The sequence below is a fragment of the Anoplophora glabripennis genome, unplaced genomic scaffold, assembly GCF_000390285.2.
Source record: "Anoplophora glabripennis isolate ALB-LARVAE unplaced genomic scaffold, Agla_2.0 scaffold325, whole genome shotgun sequence".
NCBI lineage: Eukaryota > Metazoa > Arthropoda > Insecta > Coleoptera > Cerambycidae > Anoplophora > Anoplophora glabripennis.
In genome coordinates this window covers 550600-572588 of record NW_019416633.1, presented here as the reverse complement: position 1 = coordinate 572588, position 21989 = coordinate 550600, and the positions used below count along the sequence as shown (strand labels likewise).

At 33.0% G+C, this 21989-nt stretch overlaps 2 protein-coding genes across 2 annotated transcripts in view; one reads left to right on the top strand and one right to left on the bottom strand.

The window, feature by feature from the left end:
- Positions 1–9312: 9312 nt before the first annotated feature.
- On the bottom strand, positions 9313–13283 carry LOC108907109 (protoheme IX farnesyltransferase, mitochondrial). Its single transcript, XM_018710639.1, has 6 exons — positions 13071–13283; positions 12809–13016; positions 12559–12754; positions 12332–12507; positions 10538–10852; positions 9313–9535 (listed from the first exon to the last, which is right to left on the bottom strand). The coding sequence occupies exons 1-6, from the start codon at positions 13143–13145 to the stop codon at positions 9363–9365; spliced, it is 1143 nt and encodes a 380-aa protein (XP_018566155.1). The 5' UTR covers positions 13146–13283; the 3' UTR covers positions 9313–9362.
- Positions 13284–21505: 8222 nt separating this feature from the next.
- The window catches only part of LOC108907106 (homeobox protein goosecoid-like), a 72133-nt gene continuing 71649 nt past the window's right edge, over positions 21506–21989 (top strand). Inside the window, exon 1 of the mRNA XM_023455129.1 lies at positions 21506–21609. Within this exon, the coding sequence (XP_023310897.1) occupies positions 21506–21609 (104 nt within the window). The remainder of the gene's footprint in view (positions 21610–21989) is intronic.

Sequence of the window (21989 nt, the reverse complement as noted above, 5' to 3'; positions counted from 1 at the left end):
GAAACAAATATTTCATGAGTGTTTTCTTCCGACCATGAATGAACATTATGAAGGTTTACTGCACTTACTTTAGGAAAATTTGCTTCATCTGTGAAAAGTATATTCATTAGGAAATTTAAGTCATGTCTGGAAATATTAATGTACCATTGACAAAAATTCACGCGGTTAGGTAAATTAGGAACATTCAATTCTTGCACGGGTTGATGGTGAAAAGGGTATAAAATATTTTCAAGAGCTACATTCCACACAAAACTGTGAGAAACTTGCAGTTGCCTGGACACCTGTCTTGTTCTAGATGTTCCAGTATAGCTTCCCAGTTTCAACAGTTAACGCCTTCTTCTGGCACCATCACGATTGAGCTGAATTTTACCAGTTTCACGAAGCCTTCTTTCCACCGAAGCTAATGTTTTGGATGTCTTTGGTGGTATAATCTTACTGCAGCGTTACTATTTTTTCTGGATTCGAAAAACACTTGGAGCATGTCGACATATTCATCATAATTATTCTGATAATAAATTAATCAATTGATACTAATTATTGATTGACAGAAAGTGTCAATTTATTAATATGATAACAATTTATTTGTTATGACATCCGCCTACTTTATTTTTACAAATTTTCGCAATTATCCCTTAAACGATGACGCATCTAATGTATTTTTACTAAAAAGCTATCGGTTTTATCGAAAATTTTCAAGAAGTAAAAAAGCACAATAAATCAGTCTTCCCAATAAATATTTCTAAATAAATAATTTGCTTCATATAAAAAATTTCTAATAAAATATTGCAATGGGGTTGACTGTTTCACTGCTATATAAAATACGCCAATGATCGAACAAATATTGTAAAGTTGTCTCTTTATTAGTAGGATGCTCATACCAAGTTTCGTGTCTCTAGCATTCCTCATGTTAAAGAAAAAATTAAATTGAGAATTTCAATCCCCTCCTTTAAGAGGGTATATCGCCTCAGGGGTGTAACTTTCATATAAGGTATTTTTACTTCAATCCTCTTATTTTTGGCTCTACGTTCACTGGTACCATTTTTGCTACTTCATTTAAAAACATCCTGTATAATGTGCTAAGACAGAAATAATAAAATCTATATCATATTTAAAAAGGGTTCGATTACACTGAAATTTAAATTTTAAGATTTATAAATTTAAATTTTAAATTTTGTAGAGCATAGAGCAGTATGAAAAACTNGATTATGTTCTACACCTAAAGTTGTTAGTTTTTAAGATATAGCAACATTTCTGGAAAAACCTAATTTTTATTATTTTCAGTCGCAAGAAATAGCTTTGGAAAAACTGTCACATTGTGTCAACTTGTCAGTTCATAATTTATCATTCCATTTTGAGTTAATTTTATTATTTAATATTTATTTGTGGTATGCTATAAAATAATAAAAAATAAGTTTTTTCAGAAATGTCGCTATATCTAATTAATTTTGTAGTTTAGGTTTCTTGATTCTGTATAACTTATATAAACTTTTTTTCTGTATTATGAGTAACAAGGGAGTTATTTTACTTTCTCACACTAATGGCCCACACTGTATTTAAGCCTTGGTGGAATATAAATTAATATTTTGTTACAGTTGCTTCTTCAAAAATTTTGTTAGCCATAAGAAATATAAAAGAACATTTCTGTATCTTGAAGTGGAAGCATTTCTAGAAAAATGTTAATATTAAATTGTTTGTAGTTTGAATTAGGTAACATAAAAATATTTCAAAAAAATTGTATGTATGTAATAACCATATTTAGCATCTAAATTTTCAAATTAAAATTTTCAACAGTGCAGAGATTTTTAGAACTAAATTAATTACTTTTTTGACAAAAAATTTTGCTTACTATTATATAGTTCGTATTTCATTGCTAAAAATTGTCAATTTATTGCTACTACATAGTTTTTGCAGAAAATATAACGCTGCCAAATTTATAAGATAAAAAGTTATAGGGAATGTTGCAGTATTAATAAATGTGAACATAGGGTCTGCAAAAGCTGCGTTTTTGAAATACAGAGTGATCAGGAATTTATTTTTTGTTACTCTTAATTTATTTTCCTCATTTTCTGGTAGATAGGAAGGAATAAAACAAAAAAAAGGTTTGTCAAAAGAAGAGACTAACGGAATTGTATTTAAAAAAAAAACTATTACTGTAAATTGTTGAACGGTAATTGACATCCTGTTGATTAAAGAAACTTGTGTTTATCTATCTCAAAAATGAAGTATTTGCAGATTGCTTTCAATGAACTTATTTTTTAATTTTGTTCACTAAAGAATCACTTGTTGGATATTGCAACACTGTATATATTATATTTTATTAACCGAATCTTACCGTTAATGAATCACGATTTTTACGATATGTCCTGCTTTTATTATTTTTAAATGGCAATTGAATTATCGGTAATTGACTTTCAACACCAAATTTTGTGTTTTTGGGAATTAAACTTTTTCAGAATAACTTTTTTTTTATAGATAATAGATGTTATATTTATAGTTAACATTAATACTATTTATTATGTGAGTCAATAATCCAAAAGTAAATTAATCCGAAGGGAATATGTTATTGTTTATCCATAGGATAAATATTGATTACCATTATATTAATAATGCACACAAATGGTCTTAACATGCTTTGCTTGATGATTACAATTTTACGGTCAAATGTTGTGGATTTTCACTTAGTTTGGTTTATTTGAATTGTTGATAGTTTTATAAGGCGATAAATTTCAAAACTATTAAGTAATCTTTAACGTTAGTGCAATTAGAATATAATAAGTAAAGATTACAATAATATGTTTTAAGGATATTTTATAAATTATAAAATTATATATGTTTGTAACAAAATAACAATAAATGATTTATATGATCAATATGTGTTTGTATCAACTGTAGCGTAATCTTAACTCATGTTCGTTATAAGTTAATGACCTGCAGAATTTATAAAATGAACTTAAAAGAGTCCATAGCACGCTTGAAATAAACCCATTTTAAGCGCTCGGCCTATAACACTTATTAGGGAAACGAATAAACATAACGGCCCAAATAAAAAAACAATCGAAAGACAGTGTTTTTCTAATGACGTCATGTAATAGTTTTTTCAAAATTAGTTTCTAATTGTTTAAATTTAAAGAGTAAACTGTGAAAGAAGTCGTCATATTTACAATTTATTTACTTTTTTAAGTAAGCCTTGTAATGAACCAGTATTAATTTTCCATTTCATGCAAGGTCGTTGGCCATTTATTTAGTAATTAGTTTAATTGGGTGAGAGCAATTACCCGCGAGTCGAGCTGAACCGTCCGTCGCCCCACTCTGACGAGTGTCGCGCGCATAGCCCCACCAAGACTTCTGCTTCTCTCTTCTCTCCTCTTCTTCATCTAGTGGTTGGTCCTTTAAAAGTCCCATAGCACTGCGGCCTAATTAGGCCTATTGTGCGTCCCACTACTAGTCCTATTCAGCAAGTAGATTTGTCCTTTTTACAAAGTCCAAAAGCTTCCTTGCCAACACTTCTCTCAGTTCCTTGGGTTCAAAATAGGGTCTCCCAAGAAGCGCCATTCTGCTACGTGCAAATCCCGGGCACTCGCTCAGGATATGCAGAGACGTTTCATCCGCCGATTCACATCCTCGGCAGACCGGACTTCTGCTTAGTCAAGGGGGGATTGAGGCAATAAAACCAACGTTCCTGGACGAAAATCCTGAGTTCATATTCTGAACTCGAAGAGCTCCAGTTCCAGCCTGAGGACCACCCCGAGGACCTGAAACCGACCAGAGACCGCCATCCGACCCAAGGAGTTAGCCGCCGGGAGCAACNAAATCCCGGGCACTCGCTCAGGATATGCAGAGAAGTTTCATCCGCCGATTCACATCCTCGGCAGACCGGACTTCTGCTTAGTCAAGGGGGGATTGAGGCAATAAAACCAACGTTCCTGGACGAAAATCCTGAGTTCATATTCTGAACTCGAAGAGCTCCAGTTCCAGCCTGAGGACCACCCCGAGGACCTGAAACCGACCAGAGACCGCCATCCGACCCAAGGAGTTAGCCGCCGGGAGCAACTATCTGGAATAAGTAAGCAAATTGTATTTTCCTATATTTACTTGTCCTGCTATGGTATATGTCTGGCCGTTTTTGAAATTTGGCAAGACAGTATGACCACAGTGTTGTCGGCGAGGGTTTGGCTGGGTGTCTACTGCCCTCGCTTGATAAACCCCGTAAGGCACAATAACCGAAACTGCTGGTGTGTCTCACCGCCAGTAGAAGACGTTGTGTGTCGGCTGTGCAGCGACGGATAGACCCACGAAGTTTGGCTGGGTGCCCCACCGCTTCTGGGAGAAATCTGTCCCTCACCCCGACTTTGCCTCCTGTTAACCAAATAATTCATTTTCCTGACTACCGTATGCTTATTTATGCCCGTTGTAAACTGCTTTGCTTGGCTTTCTCCCTGGCTGGTTAAACTTCGCTTAATTTCCGTCGCTTTGCTAGAAACCGCCGCTAATATTTATTTGTAGAATTAGAGTAGCCCGTAATCAATTATTTTTCTCTGTTTCAGAGCCATTTGGGAATGACTTATTTTATTGACTATTTATTACTCTAATTTATTAACCTTATTTGTTCTTCCCTTTCTAGCACCGACCGAAATTTAAAACCGAATATTATTTTGGCGTACCGTTTCTTAAAGTATTAGATTGTTTATTAAATAAACCAAATGCCAAATACTCCGTTTTTCTACTGTACCGATTTTTGTGTCCTGATATTTGACTACGTGCTAATTTTGTATTTATTTACAGCACCGAAAAACCGCATAGGCATGTTAAATCCGTAGTAAATAATAATTGCTCTAACTCATTTTATTTCATTCACACCGCTTGTAAATTATTTGTATATTTCTGAGCTTAGTTAGTTATAATAATTGTAATTAGAATTTAGTTTACTTTTGTTCGTTTCAATTTCCGTAGGCCTTATTAATATAAAATAAATCTAGTAAATATATTTCCCGTTGTCTTCATTCTTAACACTGATAAGATTGATAAATTCCGATCAGTAAAAAGTCGCAGTATCTTTTTGTGACCTACACTGATGTCTGTTTATTTTAAAAGTAAAATAACACTACACTCAAAGAACTACTTTGATTAAAAGTAAGAGAAATATAATAGACCCCTGGATTTAAACTTTCTTCACTGTAGCTATCCCGAGTACTTACTCTAAACCGAGGGTAGGGTTCACGTGGAGTTTCCCCCACGTAAAAGATATGGAAACTGGCACCCGAGACAAACTGAACAAAAAGATTTTAATCCGGAGTACGTTCCTGTGACGTCACTCACCACCGCCGGCTGCCAACCACCGCTGCCGAAAACTAGCAGTCAAGGGTCGTCATAAAACTAGGCGTCCAAACAGGGACGTCAGTGACATCAATAAATATAGTAAATTAGAATTCGAAATTGCAAATTAAGATTCCGTTTAGAGTTGGTAGTCTACCGAGGGGCGGCCACAAGTAACGTCTGAACCGAACCGTCACCACCAAAGTAAAGCAAAGTACGTTACAGCCTTTATTTTTATAAAGGCTTAAAAATTGCTTACAAGAGGGAAGTAGGTCTATCTTTTAACTTTGCAATGATACCAAAATTATATTGATTTGATAAAAATGACTCAAAATTCTATGCTAAATCCCGAACGTCTACAACTTAAAAAACGAACATATTTTAAATGCCGCAACCACGTGTTACCACACTATTAGTTTGTAATTATCTTTTGATATCGGTAATTAGATTTCGATATCAGCGATAACAATGAAATTTTTAATAATAAATTATATGGTACAACATTTTAGCATTTCCATCCCCGACCATGTTTAATAAAGGAAATGCCGACGATAATCTCGATTTTGTTATTTTGCCGTTTATATTGAAAATATAAACTATACAATTTTTGTTTCTAAATGCACCTAGTCATACTAATAAAATAACTCTCATTTATGATCAACTACTTGTCTTGATGAGTATTGACGACTTTTAATTATTTTTGGTCATATTGAAATTAATGCTTAGTTTACTGATCAGCTTTGGTGTCATCCGCATTTAGTTATTGTATGCACTTTTTGTTTACACATTGGTTTCTAGTTTAGTGTGGTGATATAACTCCAGAAACTGATTTATCATGAAATCTGATTATCGAAAAGGATCAAAATCAACGTTATATTGTTATAAATTGAAATTTTATATTTCAATATTTTTTCAATAAACTTAGTTGTTGATGTCTTTCAAACATATTTTTGGCTCATTTTATTTGACAGTGGATCACACTCCACTGTGATCCAATTGAGGATAAATACTAAAAATTATTTATATTAATTTTACGAAACGCAAAAAGAATCAGAAATTAATATAATTTTTCCATCATATTCGAAAGTTGAATGGTTTTTTATTTCATCCCTTTATGTATATATTTTGGAAAGGCAAAAGATGTGCATAATTTTAGCAGAGACAGTGACTGCAGTATCATAGATTAAATACGCATTATTACATAGAACCAAAAAAAGAGGAGCGTTAAACTGACGTGGGATGTCAGTTATTCAATTTTGTGTTGCGATGAAATTTGTTATAGTCTTTCTGAACTCAGCTGAACGTGTAAAAAACGCCTGGCAATAAAATTTAATGAGTTTCATAGGCGTCCGTAAAAAAGTTTTCTTATAAAGGTAAAAAATTATAATAATTTGTATATAATGTGCAGAAAATTTCTATTATATGTTCATTTGTCCAACAACATATTTTATTTATTTATGTCCTCAAACAATTTTATTATGTTGATGGTAAATTCCGTTTTGTTCCGTTTCAAACGGTTTCCAAAATGCCATGTTATAATAATATTATTTCTCCCTTTCGCAATTGTAATATCAATGATTAATAGAAGGTGCCTGTAATAAATTAAAATTACCTGAATCACACCAAATTCCGCATTGCTGCACTGCACTGCTGGGCAATTTGTCGACCACTTGTCAACGGCTGAGATTTTTGCCGAGTTCTGCGTCAACGACCGAACCTGGTACATACTGTCATCCTCTTGGTTCTTCAATTGACATCGGAAAGACTATACAACTGCAACTCTAATGATATAATAATTGTTTCAATTCGAAATTGACACAATTATTGAAGTAAAAATTGTAATGTTAGTGGCTTGTTTAAATCAATCTAAATATTTTAAATATGTCCACCCTAAAATCATCGTAGTGGGAGAGCGATAGTCTCTGCCTCCAGCTGTAACACCCGTGCACCCGACCCCGCAGCAATACCCGAGCAGTGTACAGAGAACAGACTCTTAATCTCACTTGTTTTTCTTGACTGTATGCAAGTATCTTTCATTACAAAAAGGGATACTAACGCTGAGGATTAGACGCTCCCTTGGGAAATATCACTATTAGCAATTTTAAAAAATTTGAGTGACTACAAAATGTGTTTGAAATGTTTCTTGTTTCTCATTAAATTTCAATATAACTTCTCACACGTACTTTTACTCTCTTAAAGATTCCTGTATATTGATGAATGTGCCAATACCCTTTTTTTGGAATCTCAAATTTGTCTTAAAAAATCAGGACTTCAGTGCTAATGATTATTAAAACAAAATATATTTAAATTTGGACCACAAAAAGTTACCTAAATTTATCTAAATTCTAAATAAATCTTTATAAACACCATTATTTTTTTGTCAATGCAGCTGAAATGGCGAACATTAAAATTTTTTTTAAAATCTATATTGTTTACCTGGTTTATTAAATATTAACTAATGTGGTGAGAAGATGAACATACTAAAAAATAAATAAAAATACTAATCTGGTCAATTTGAAATATATTTAAAACTCAACTGTTTAGTGTCTATTATTTTTTTAAATCTTGTGTTTGTGTTTTTCAGTATCATGTCAATGGCCTCTGACATTCACCTAGTTTAGGTAAATTACATAATAGGTCTGTTCCAACAAGAGTCAGGGATTGGTTCCGAACCGTTTGAAATGTTTGGCCAGCTAAGATCTAAATGTGTCTTCAGTGAATATATCGCAAGAATTAGTTGGATGCACATTTTGAAGGGTTCAGAACCAATTCCTGACTCCTGCTGGATCAGACCTTATATCAATTCACCTGATATATGACAACAGGGCTAGGTGGGTAAAAAACCAATTACTCCAGTCAGATTAGATCATAAAAACTGAAATCTTCAAAAAATGATTAGTAGACATTTTATTGCAATTTAAGACAGGGAAGGATATGTAAAACGATAATATCAAAAAAGTAACTCGAAAGAAGTGATGCTAAATTGGCAAATTGCAAATAAGTGTCATTTTTATGTTTTTTCACTTTTTTTATTGCCCACGAAAATCTAGACAACCTGTTGGAAAATTAGTCACTATGTGTTGTAGGCAATTGAATTACCTATAATCTATTTAAGATTCACCAATTTGTTTACTAAAATAAAGGTTGAACGCGGAAAATTCAGTTTTCGAAAATTGCGCATTGCAAAAAGCAATACATGTTGATGAAATTTACGGAAAAGATGGTCAATCCAATGACCATGATCAGATGTGTGCCAAAGGCCGATTCGATTGACCGTGAAATTGTTGCTCCAGGTATTTGTTAATTAATTTCATTAGCTTTTTTGCAATTATTTAATTACTAAACGTTAATTTTAGAAACTAATATCATGGAAATAGTTCTAATTTGTCCAGAGAAACGTGCGTGAACGCTGCCCTCGATCGTGTGCGAGATATTTTAATCGAATTTGAAACGTTCAAGAAAAAATCTCCTAATTTGCCACTTATTTGTAATTTTCCAACTTTGCGTCACTTCTTTCGAGTTACTTTTTTTGGTTTTTTTCTTTTTTTTTCCCTTTCCCGTTCTTAAGTTGCATTAAATTTTTTCTTATTTCTTTTTTCCGTTCACTTTTATTTGGTTTGGTTAATTGGCAACGTTTCCTTTGGCAAACCAAAGTTGGGGTTTGGGTTTCCTTTGGTTTGGGAAAAAAAACCAAAAAAATTCTTTTTTTATGACGGAATTTGAGGAAACAAGCTTATGATGAGTTTATAAAGGCCTTTGTATAAATATGATCTCCATTCAAAGTTACAAAAATATTCTTAAATCTGGACTAGGAAAACTTCATATTTGACATGTAGCTGCCTATCTATTATCAGGAAGATATTGATTCAAAAGTTAATATTTAATAATAGAAATGCAACATTTGTGTGTGTAGCTGATACTGCAATATAAGGTTTGCAATATCGAGGGTCATTTAGGGATTGATATTTAATTTTAAAAGTCTGAAACTACATAGAAATATGTAATTATAACAAATATTTTATTTCAACATAAATTAAAAATATTTAGCATCAATCAGTTCTACTACTATGTTCCTGTTTTTCTTTAGACTCTTCATTATCAAAAACGAACCATTTTTTCTTATTTATTAAGAACAAAATCATTAATACTGGCAAATGTATCAATGAAAACCTAAATAATTTTCTCGACGTTGCACTTGATGAATCTTTATAAAATTGATATGCTGAAACAAAATTAATTATTATACAGGATGCTATTTTACGTGACATCTTTTATAACTTTTATATAGATTGTTCGATTGATATTGAATTTGACATCTGGAGTTGAAATTGCATTGTAGCCAGATACTTTTAGACGTAGCAGAAAATTTATGATTATTTTTAAACAAAACACCCTTTTTACTTATGTGGATAGAAAACATTGTTACCACTACAGTAAGAAAATTTAGAAGGTTTATCTCTAATAGTAAGATACATGTGTGTTCCAAATTATAAGTGTACCAACCATTAAAATAATAAGTCAAAAACAAATGAAACTTACATATTTTTTATGAATTAGATTCTAAAAAGTTACCGTTACAATTTTTTAAATTGTAATAAATATTTTTTAATCCAAAATCTAATAACACTATGTTATTCTACTTCCTTTGAATTGGTATGTACCCAGGCACATGTCTGGGGGAAGGGGGCTGCGGAGGCTATAGCCCCGAGCCTCGGGGAGCTTTGGCAAGATCTGGCAAAATGAATCCAAAGAATGTTTAGGTTTTCCAATTTATATTGGTAAGTCGCTGTTTGCGAGTTTTTAGAAGCAAACCAAGTGTTTAGGTTTTGAAATTTTTTATCGGTTTTTTTTCTTAGAAAAAGGACTTGCGTAGAGCTTGCAGCCCCGGGCCTCACCATAGGTTAATCCGGTTCTGCATTCAGCGAGCTTTTTTTTTCAATAATTAAAAATGGATTTCGCAAGAAGCGTACTTTGTTTATGTAAAAGTGCAAAACATCCCAAGCAAAAATTGTAGCTGCGCCCATGAGAATAACATGTTTTAGAATTTTGAGTTAAAAAAATATAGGTTTTCTGCTCTAATTCGGTAAAAATCACAATTTGATAATGTAGTTGCTCTCATGAAACTGGCTATATGTTTTTACACTGTGTCAATCAGATACTCTGTATACAAGTTATATGGGATTTTAAAGAACGTTCTGTATAATGAATGGAAATTAATACAAACCTAAATAAATAAAGTACAAATTAAGTGGAGCACTTTCTAACAAAAACCACCAGTTTGTAATGTCTAAAGTGGGTGCCGTCATCGATAATAGTTGAATAGCAACAGTGTGTCTCAATGCAACTCTACGGCACAAAGCGGGATCTGTTACAGCCATCATTCGGTATCCAGCTCGAGAATAATCAGGGCGCAAATTCCAAGAAAGTGCATTAAAATGTGGAAATTGCCAGCTGTACAGTAGAGCGGCCATCAGCCAACCACCTGGGCCTATGGAGTTGGCACAAGCGGCCCAACCCATTAGAGGAGGTATTGCACCAACTGTAATGGTTAAAAAATATGTTTTAAGACATATTAATCACTCTTTATTATAAGAAATATATTTGTATGTAAAGGATAACAATGAACCTTTTTTGCTAGTCTTAATTCACCTTTAATTAGTAAAAAATTAATTACACATCATTAGAGGGTTATTAAATGATACTTATTTTGCACTTAATATTTCTTGAAGTTAAAATAAAACAATATTAAATCTTTTAGCACATCAAGAGAATCAGTCAAATTAAAGGCAGAATGGTCACATTTCCTCAAAATTACATTAACAAGGTGAATTGCAATGAGGTTATTACGTCTCCAATTTTTTAATGGCTAACCGCTGTTTGCAACGTTTAGTTCTTTTTATATTAAATATGGATAACTGTTTGCTTTTGACATCTCCAGTTATTGCGGCTTATTGATTACAAAGGCCAGATTTTCAATTGTTTAATTTGGTTGTTTGGTTACTATGACCCTGAATAATAAACATATCGATCCCTTTCACTAGGCCTATTGCGGATCACATATCCAATATTATGCAGATTAGTATTATAATTCAAAATAGAAACAAAAGCCTTTGTACTTAAAAAATTGTATTTATTAAAATTTTCTTGCGATTTCAAGGTTTACATTTTTTTTTTTAAATAAAACACCCTATAAATTACATATTTGGATGAGATTATTGTTTCTAGTCTTACTATGTTTTACATATTACACTCAAGGTATGCCATTTTGGGCACATCTTTACTATTTGAGATTTACTTATCATTCTTATCAAACATTATACAGTAGTACTGAGAAAACTTTCTATTCCTTTATGTAAAAGTGTACAGTGTTCTATTTAAAAAAGTAGTTTTGCAATTACAAAATAATTGTAAAAATTAGGTCTTTTTTTTATAAGCACGGAAATAAAATAGGTATGGGGAGGGGTGCAGAATTTTCATTTTGCTTATTACATTATTCGTTTAGTATGAAGTGATTCACATGATCTCTTGAATGTTATTATAACTGATTTCTACAAAATACTAGGTGGTCAAAGTATAAATTGGTAAAGTAAAAATTATCAAACGAACGTTAAGTTTTAGTTTGTTTCTTTTTCAAGACGCATTGAAACTATTAAAATTATATTTTCTCAATTATCTCTGAAGATGTAGACTGATGAAATTTAGGCCACTTATTCATTTAATTAGAAGTACTAATTCACTGATTTATAAATATGTGTTTTATTTATTTTACATATCAAATAATTTCAGTTATACTGAACGCTAATTAGAATATTTTATGGTATCTGACAATATCGTTTGTCTTTCTTTCTTGATTGTAGCCATAGGAGCGAGATGTTACACTATGATTTTCAAACTTTAAATCAATTTTTCTATTGTTTATAATAAAAAAACTGTTAATTTTAAGCGTGAAATTGAAGTGAAAAAGGTCCATTCAGTGCGAATTCCATTACAATCTATTTAGAAATTTTGATATGCTTACCAATAGATCCTACCCATGTATTTAAAATACTGATACGTTTTAGTGGTGTATATATTGAGGTGTACAATATTAGATTCGCCAGACCTAAACCAGCTGTTAATCCATTGACTCCATAATATAAAATTCCTAAACCACTTAATCCGGCAGTTGTTGCAAACAGCATTGCATGTAGAGGCCTGAAATATTAATAAATTTAAATCTTCTGTAATGCAAATGGAAGAACTTACGTTAATCTACCACACACTAATACTCTGTGTTTAGTCCTTGACATCTGCGCATCAAATGGAACTTCATGAAACTGGTTGATTGAATTTGCCGCACTAGACAATAAGCTTGTTCCTAATATGCACAATGTAAAAGTACTCCATTCAAATGGTGCAGGTGCTACTGCATATCCAGCCATAGAAGTTACAACAACAAGCGCTGAAAATAATTTTTATATGATTTAAACATTATTTTGGTACATGGGTTTCTTACTAGTAAGTCTGATCTTTGATAACTTTAAATAATGTTGAACTAGATTTGTTCTATCTGTAGAAGGAGTTGGTCTCCACGCAGGAATAATTTCTGGTTTATGAGGTAGCAATTTTAGATCTTCTTGGGTTATGGTTATGGCGGTTGCCGAAGGCTGAACTTTCGTTTTATGTACATAGTGGCTGGTTGGTACTAATATTTTAAGACATTTCTAAAAAAAATGTTGTTTAATTGTAAGTCGCTAAGTTGTATAACTGTTTTTTACCTTGCTAAATAAATTGGAGTTATAAAATCTAGATTGTTTACATAACCTTAGTTGAAGTTGTATTAATATTGACATATTAATAAACAATTATTAAGTTTCATTGTTTAGATTACATAATATAGAATACGGTCAAAATCATGAAGTACCAAACCCACTAGTTTTTGATTTACATTTCAATATTTTTAGGTTAGAATGATTACGACATCGATATGACAAATTTCGTATTCTTCTTCTAAAGAATAACGTGACTACAAACCATGGTGGTTACTTACAGCGTATATTAGTAGTATATACTCTAGTAGTATATGCTCTAAGGGTTGTTATATTAGCTTTGTTCGAAGTTCGAAGAATCGAAAAACGGTTAGCAGCTATTGGAAACCATCAGGTGCAAGTGCTTTTGCGAAATAACGTTCGAAGAACAACAAATTACCAACGGTGACAACAAATTTGGTGTTCGTAGAAAACAACAAACTAGTTTCCAATCAGCTGAAATTAAGTAATCAGAATAATTCCCGATGATTCTAGAAATTTTTGGTTTGGTACACACGCATAAGTTTTGTACAGTAGAATTTGTAAGATTTTTTGATCTTGTTTACCTATAACTTAAATTTATGTTTATATATTTTGTTAAACACGTTATGCATTGTTTTAATATAATTTAATTAAAAAATATATATTAATTTCTCTAATCAACTCTATTTCATAAAGATTAGTACCTAAGTGTATTTATTGTTAATACCAAATTTCTATTTGTTACGTACATACATAAAATAATTAAAAAAATAGAGGATAAAATACAAAAATACAATTAAATATTTTTTTTATAATAATTTCTTATAATAATTTAAGAATGCGTTGTAAAATCTTTTTTCCTTCGAACCTATTCATAAATCTAGTTTGGGCTGACAAATCAAATTATTTGACCTTGCAATTTTTACTGAAAATGGCACCACTTCTGAATGGGAGTACTGCCATCTTTACACTATCATTTGTATAAGAAACCAATGGTCACCAAAATGATAGATAATATTATCTCTTTGTCACTCTCTTTCTATCTCATTTCCGACAGACGCGACAGAGAGCAACACAAACGTCGATTTTATTGAACTATTTTTCGTGTCCATACAAAAGAATAATGTTTAGGTATAAACTTTTTATTCTCGTAAAACAAACGAAAAACGTACTGTTCACATGAATTATAATTACTTTCCTTCATGAGCGTAGTGTACGTCTCTCAATCAATATAAATATGTAACGACGACAAGGTAGTAATAGCAGCAGCGGTGTTCATAGTGTTGAGAAGAAAAAGTTTAAGCGAAAAAGAATCTGTTGAGTGTTTTGAGAACGTTCTCCTTATTGAAGAAGATTAATGGAAGAGGAACAAGAGGAACACATATCGATTTGTCCACCGGACCATATTTACTTGCTAGATAGATAAAATAAAATACGCAATTTGGTATGCAAAACAATCTTGTAGTGTTGTAGTGACGTGACACGTGGCACGAAAAGAACCAGATGGCAAGTTCCATCTTGCCGACGCCTGTTGCTCAATTTTTTTAAAATTTATAGCTGGGCTAGCGACATATGCGACAAGGAAAAACATTTGTAGAGTCGGCATAAATAATTAGACAAATATATCGACATAAAACAACTTTATTTCTGGAAACTAGTCGCCAGTGACAAATATTGCACATTGTCGTTTCTATCTGGACGCATCTTTACATCAGCTTTCTACCACCGACAATATAGCTGCGCGCTAGCTATTTTGTCTGTGTTTCTACTAAAATCTTGTAAGTGTTTAGAGACAACCTATCATTTGGCTTAGAGGCTCCAGGTATGCGGGTTTTAAATATTCTTCATAAACAATTATAAATTGACAAGTAAGGGTTTTGTGTACGAAAACATACAAAAAGACCTAAATCGTAAAAAAGTCGATTAAAATTATCGGGACCATGAAGCCGGAAAAAACTGCACCATGCCTGATAGACCTCAGACGATGTCCCAAAGGACTTGAAACCCTAGCGCGGCGATTCCGACCGTGCGTCGTGGAAATTGGAAATTTCACCTGTCTTTCCAAAGTTCCCGTCGCCGCTGCCAAAAACAAGGCAAGCAGTCACAAACGCCCTATTGCAGCAGCCCACATCCCTAACTACGCGAAATGAAGGTCGCAAAGTCGTTTTAATGGAACCCAATAGAAAACATTCTTGAGACGCTGAAATGGTTAAACGCGAAAACCAACCAGGGTCCAGGGAGCCGCACTAAACCGGAACATGTAAGAGAAATACCGGCGGAACCGCCCCTACCAGTGCTCGAACGTGTACTCTGGGAATTTGCGCAATATTGTAAAGGAAGTTTTTGTTCTTTTTGGCCTCGTTGATGATATTCTTCTAATGTTGAATTCTGAGCAATTTTTCGTCAGTAAACTTTTGCGGACAAACCGTGCGCACACTTTTCGGTAGGTAGCCCAAATAGTCGGCCAAAATGCGATAAAGGTTTTTGAGATGTTCAATTTCTATTCCATGAATTTAAATGAAGATTTTGGCTGATCTTTGATGAATTCACGCACAGGTTTGATGGAATCACGGATTTCGGTTGGCCAACTGTTACCCATCATTTATATTCTCACGACCGTTTTTAAACCGCGTATACTACTTATGAACTGAAACTGAATTGAAACGTTTCGGTAAAAGTTTTACAAAGTTTAAAACCAAACTTAATATTAGCTCTTTGTTTGATGTTCATTTTTATACCGATGACACAAACATACTGTCACTTCAGACGCAATAAATAATAATTAATTGCCGATAGATGACCTCACTAGAAATAGAATATAATTTTTTGAAAAGTTCTGTTTACTTTGGAACGTACCTTGTACTATTACAAAAATTCCCATCATAAAAATGTTATCTCAGAAAAAACTCTTTATTGGTCAATATTTCAGTGCAAAATAACTTTCATTATGGATAATAAATTTATTAATATACCTAAATGCAAAAATTGTATATCTTTATTGTTTTCTTTCTTTTCTTTTTGATGTATGTTTTGGAGAGGAATTGACGACCGTGCTGCAGATGACAGGTTTGGAGAAGCTTTTCGGATTAATATCCAGATATGATGCAATTATTTCGGATTAGCAAGAAAAGTTTCAGTATAATCGAATCATAATTGAGGGCATAATTTCAATTATAATTGTGGCAGGTGCTTTGAAAATATCTTTGAGGTACGGGGCACAACAGTCTTTGAATGGACTTCAGTTAAATATTTTACCACATAAATCTGGTTCATCTATCAGCAGACGTGTGGTGCGATAACGATTAAATGGATATTAATTAATGGAATCATTTATTTTTGGTTATGTTTTAAAGAACGAGAACAAAAAATTCATGGCGGATTTTTATTTGGACGACGAATTACATTGCACGAAATTAAATGGTACCTATACTAAATAAAAATAAAATAAAATAAAATGTAAGAGGTACAGGTTATACCGGGTGATTCAGTTTGGTATTCGCGGCCCTGTATCTCTTTTATTTTAACAAATAGCTATAACAAACCCTATATATTTTTAAATCGCCGCACAAACTCTATCAAACGACATTATTAAATCGTCTGTATGGTAACATATGTCAAAATTGCTATAGTCAATTGTTTTTGTTCAAATGGCACACTATATATTTTTTTATCAATTCTGGAAGATATTTTTTTTCTGCGTTCAGCTATGTAAGGAAGTATATAGTTTCATTAGAAATATTGCAGCAAAAAAGGTGAACCCTACTTTTCGTACCTTTATTCTGAAAAATAATAGCCAGCTACGGAAACAAGCCTCTGTGTTTTTTAAAGTAACATATTTTAATTTTAATACGATAATAATATAACAATTTAAAACAATACTTATTTCAAATGTTCAAAATGACCTCCATTTGCTTCCAAACACGGAATAGCTCTTTTTATCACTCTCTACAAACACATTTTAGTGTTTCTTCATTTAATCTCCGACATTCTACTCTTATTCTGCTTTTAAGGTCGTCAATATCGTTTAGGTAAGGCCAAAGAAAGAAATCTATAGGAGTGAGATCCGGAGATCTAGCAGGCCATTTAACAACTTCATCGAATGTTCTTCATCTCTTGCCTTTCTGGGTTTAAAAACTCTTCTTTTCTTTTGAAAACTTTCATCTGCCGCCAAATTCCTGTCTAACTAAGCTGTCTGCGGAAAACGATGTTGGTATAAATACCTGGCAGCTTTAGCGTTCTTTCGGCGCTCTCCATAAATTAAAGTATTCATGTTATAATAAGTATACAGGGTAAGAAAGTACCGATGGTCTATCTGAAGTTACGTGAGAGCGATAAAGTAAGCCATAGAAATTCATGCGATAGAGGATGGCTATAATGAAGGCGTCTCATAGTCACCGCCCGTTTTGCCCTTCCACAAATAAGATCCACTTCTTATTTGTGGAAGGGCGAAATGGGCGGTGACTATTAGACGCCTTCACTATACCCATCCTTGTCTATCACATGGATTTCCATGGCTTACTTTATCGCTCTCACGTAACTTCAGATAGACCATCGGTACTTTCCTACCCGGTAGATAGAATAGGTAGGTACAAAATGTCAATTATTTTGACAAAACGTTATTTAGAAACGTCAAAATTCAGTTGTTTCCGCAGCTGGCTATCATTTTTCTGAATAAAGCTACTAAAAGTAGGTTCATCTTTTTTGCTGTTTTTCTAGCAATATTTGTAATGAAACTATAGACTTCCCAAAGAAAATATATACAGTGTAGGAAAGTACCGATGGTCTATCTGAAGTTACGTGAGAGCGATAAAGTAAGCCATAGAAATCCATGCGATAGAGAAGGATGGCTATAATGAAGGCGTCTCATAGTCACCGCCCGTTTCGCCCTTCCACAAATAAGATCCACTTCTTATTTGTGAAAGGGCGAAATGGGCGGTGACTATTAGACGCCTTCACTATACCCATCCTTGTCTATCACATGGATTTCTATGGCCTACTTTATCGCTCTCACGTAACTTCAGATTTTGACATGTGTCTGAAAACGCCCCCCTGTGGCCATTAAGACACACTTGTATTACAATATCTCGAAAATGCTTCGAAATAAATTGATAAAGAGACGGTCCTGAAAACAATGTGCCAATTTGGTTTAGATAAAGTCATTCCTCGTAGCAAATGGTACCTCTGTATCCATTTATTTTAAGCATTTTCGAGAAATTGTGTCTTAATGGCCCCCTTTAAAGGGGCGTAGCGCCACAGGGGGGCGTTTTCGGACACATGTCGACATGAACTTTTTTGCTCAAAATTACTTTCTCTATCATCTGTGTTCGTTTGGCACACCGGAAATGAAACACTCTGTATATAAAAAAGAAAGGATTGCTTTATATAGGTATGTATTCGAAACGCGACAGTAGGTAATTTTTATTGTTATATATTTCTTTCATATTGCAGCAAAACTTTCTACAACTTTGGTTCTTACTATTTTTTTCCTAGATTTAAGTGTAAAAAAGATAAAGAGACCCTGTATACTATTCGTGCTATTGCTATGTTTCATTGCTGATATAAGTTGTAATATTATTAGTAACATTAGATGCTAAATGCATTGGGTGCTATTAGAGACTAATGTCGCATCACACTGAAATTTTAACTTAGAAATGAATTTTCAAGTTTCAACTATAAGTTGTAGGTTTCTAAGATAGTACTTAATTAAACATTCGATTTTTAACACGATCGTGTGACCTACGTCATACCGACATCCCAGAATTACTGATGAGAATATCCATCTTTTTCATGCCGTATAGATACGTCCTCGAATAAATGCTACGCGATTGTCTGGAATAGGCGGGAATATCATTCTATTGGTCAAAATCTGTGAGCAATTGACTCAAAGTGGCGCTGAATCTTTAAGGATAACATAATATTTGCTTTTTTTATGCTGATATGTATTTTTGTATTGTGTAGATATACAGAATAAAACATTGTCATGAGTAAAAAATATCCATTTCTGTATACCTACATATTTTAATTTTTTTATTTTATGACATTTTGCTTACCTATATTTAAATGTAGAAATATACATTCTAAGTGAGTCAAAGTATATAGGGCGTCCCCTGTTAAGAAATTATTAGAAATATAGTATAGTATCTTTAGAATGCACTATGCCAGCTGAGAACCATAATTAGCCAATTTCTTGCCAACACTTAATATGTACAGGGTGTCTTAACCATTTAAAGTTTTAGAGCAAAACAATTCTGCTTGGTTAAAAAATAATCTGTAATTTTGTATTCCCTGTACTTAAATCAGTAATATTAACAACGAATGGAATGATTTTTACACAGTACGTTTTCATTCGTACATATTTTAGATCTTCTAACTGTTTTTTTACTGCATTTTCAATTTCCATTAATTTCTGTTTTGTAAAAGTTAAAGCATTCCTGCATTTATTATAGGTTATGATAAATCAACCAGTTGTGGCCACATTTTTATGAATTCGAGTCTGTTTTTTGATTATTATCATCATCCTTTTATTGTGTATTTACTTACAGATTTCAAGAAAAATTATTAAGATATAACTTTTATAGTAACTCTTTTGAATGTGTGTCAATTCGAAGAACTTCATTGCATTTGTAGTATTGTCATGGGTCTAGTTCACTAAATGCTGAAAATTGTTTATTGTTAACAACTGTATCATACATAAATTAGTCTCAGTAAAAAATAATTCAATAATAATTAAAAATCGTATAGAAAATTTAACCTGTATTGGTTATTTTCTTACAGGTTTGTTTATAATAAAGTAAAAGTACTGAAGAGCAATCGAAACTCACATTTAAGAAAAAATTAGGTATAATTTCTGACGGTTCGCAAAAATTGATTAATATTGTAAAGAAGCATGGGAACCGTACCGTTTTTTAGGATTTCTACGCCCACATACAGAACTTTAGTGATGAAAAAATTTCGAATGAAATTTGCTAAATAAAAAATTACTATGATATCTCAAAAAGGATTGCACGTAGGTACTTGCAAAATATATTTTTCCCTAATTAACTAATAGATGATATAATCAGGTGTTTGCATTTCTTGAAAATTAAATTTTTCTTCATGTCTATTTAACTTGTACTTTATTAATATGTTTTTTTTTGATTTTAAGAAAACTGAAGATTTAGTGAAAAACAAGAAATCATCTTTTTCTTCCTTGGTATCGATTCTCCAGTTCACTTATATCTTGATGGAATCTTTCTCCTTGTTCTTCACTGTAGTCTTCAAGGTTATGAGGAAAGTAGTTGAGGTGAGAGTGTAGGAAGTGCGATTTAAGATTCATCAAGCAACCTAACTCTGAAAATTTTCAACATTTTTTCAACTAAATTTTCGAAGTGGGGCTCTTCTCATTTCCTAAAAAGTTCCGAGAGATATTCTTGAAACTTGCCATGCTGCTTTTTCTGTCATTTATCCTTGTAGTGAAATTTTCGCTTCGAAATGGAGTAGGTACTAATTTGAGTACAGGTACAGATCACTTTTCTAATTTTGTGAGCCGTTGTAATTTATATACTTAGGTATAAAATTGTAATTGTACGCATATCAAAAGACTGACACAATCTGGTATGGACAGAAATTGAGTGCGATTTGTGTGAAACTATATTATAGTGTAATAGGTACATTTACTGCCTGCAATTCTCTATTTGGTATTTCTTATACCTTATTTTATTTAATAAGGCCATACTGAAAAAAAAAGGAATTACTTAAGTCATTTAGTGACAAATATTTCACATTGAGAAATGAAATAATTGTTCACGATTGAGCAATATTTTAAAAATAATGAAGAATTGACTGCTACAGTTCACAATTTTCGTGCAAAATAAGGTGGGAATAGCGATTTAACTTCATCAACTCTGAAGAGATTAACTGAAAAAGATACTAGATCAAATAGCGACTTTAAACACTCTGGCCGTCCTTTAACAAGTCGTTCAATACAAAACATCGAAGCGGTTAGTGAGTGTTGCTGAGAATCCAGGAACAATAATTCGGCACCGTGGTCAAGAATTGGACATTTTGAGAAGAACTCTACACTCTACAGCGTATTCTCACGAAATATTAGCATTTTGATGCTTACAAAGTTTAAGTGTCTCAAGAACTGAAGCCTGCTGACCATGCAAAGCGAAGAGTGTTCGTTGAATGGATTATGACTTTTCTAACAAAATCATCTTCAACGATGAGACCCATTTTTATTAAATCCACGAGTAATTGTTGAGAAGTAAATGCATACGCAACGTGTCTTTGTTTGGTGCGGATTTTGGGCTGGAGGCATCATTCGTTTTCGAAAATCACTATCATGATATGAAAATCTTGTTTTTTTGTGCCTAAATTGTAAGATATGGATATAGACGACATGTGGATTCAACAAAACGATGCCACGTACCGGGGAAACAATCATGGGCGTAGCTAGGGGGGGACAGCAGTGTGCACGGCCCGCCCCAGAAAGCCCGGTGCTCCACCCCAGAAAAAAGGATCTAATATTATTATCATTGTCGTATCGGTAAGTCGGAGACTGCGTGACCATTTTTTTAATCAAAACGTTCAAATCTTATGTCGGTAAGTCGCTGATTGCGTTTTTTTTGGGGCTTCCTTGGGGTTTGCGGCCCGGGCTCACCCCAAAAAAAATTGTAGCTACGTCCATGGAGACAATTCAATTACTGTATGAGTCATTCCCTGGTGGTATAATTTCCCGTTTTGGTGATCAGAATTGGCCGCAAGGTCATGAGATTTGAAGTCCTTGGACTTTTTTCTTTGGGGTTGTTTGAAGTTTAAGGTTATGGCAATAAGCCCACGACCACCCACACCTTGAAGGAGGAAATTCAATACTGTATCAATGAAATTCAGCCGCATTTATGTAAAATGGTCTTGGAAAATTTCGAC

Coding starts and splice junctions, on each gene's coding strand:
- LOC108907109 (XM_018710639.1), bottom strand. CDS start 13,145: ATGTCAATATTAATACAACTTCAACTAAGGTTATGTAAACAATCTAGA. Junction 12,508..12,558: donor TTAGTGTGTGGTAGATTAAC/GTAAGTTCTTCC, acceptor TTAATATTTCAG/GCCTCTACATGCAATGCTGT. Junction 10,853..12,331: donor TACATGGGTAGGATCTATTG/GTAAGCATATCA, acceptor TAACCATTACAG/TTGGTGCAATACCTCCTCTA.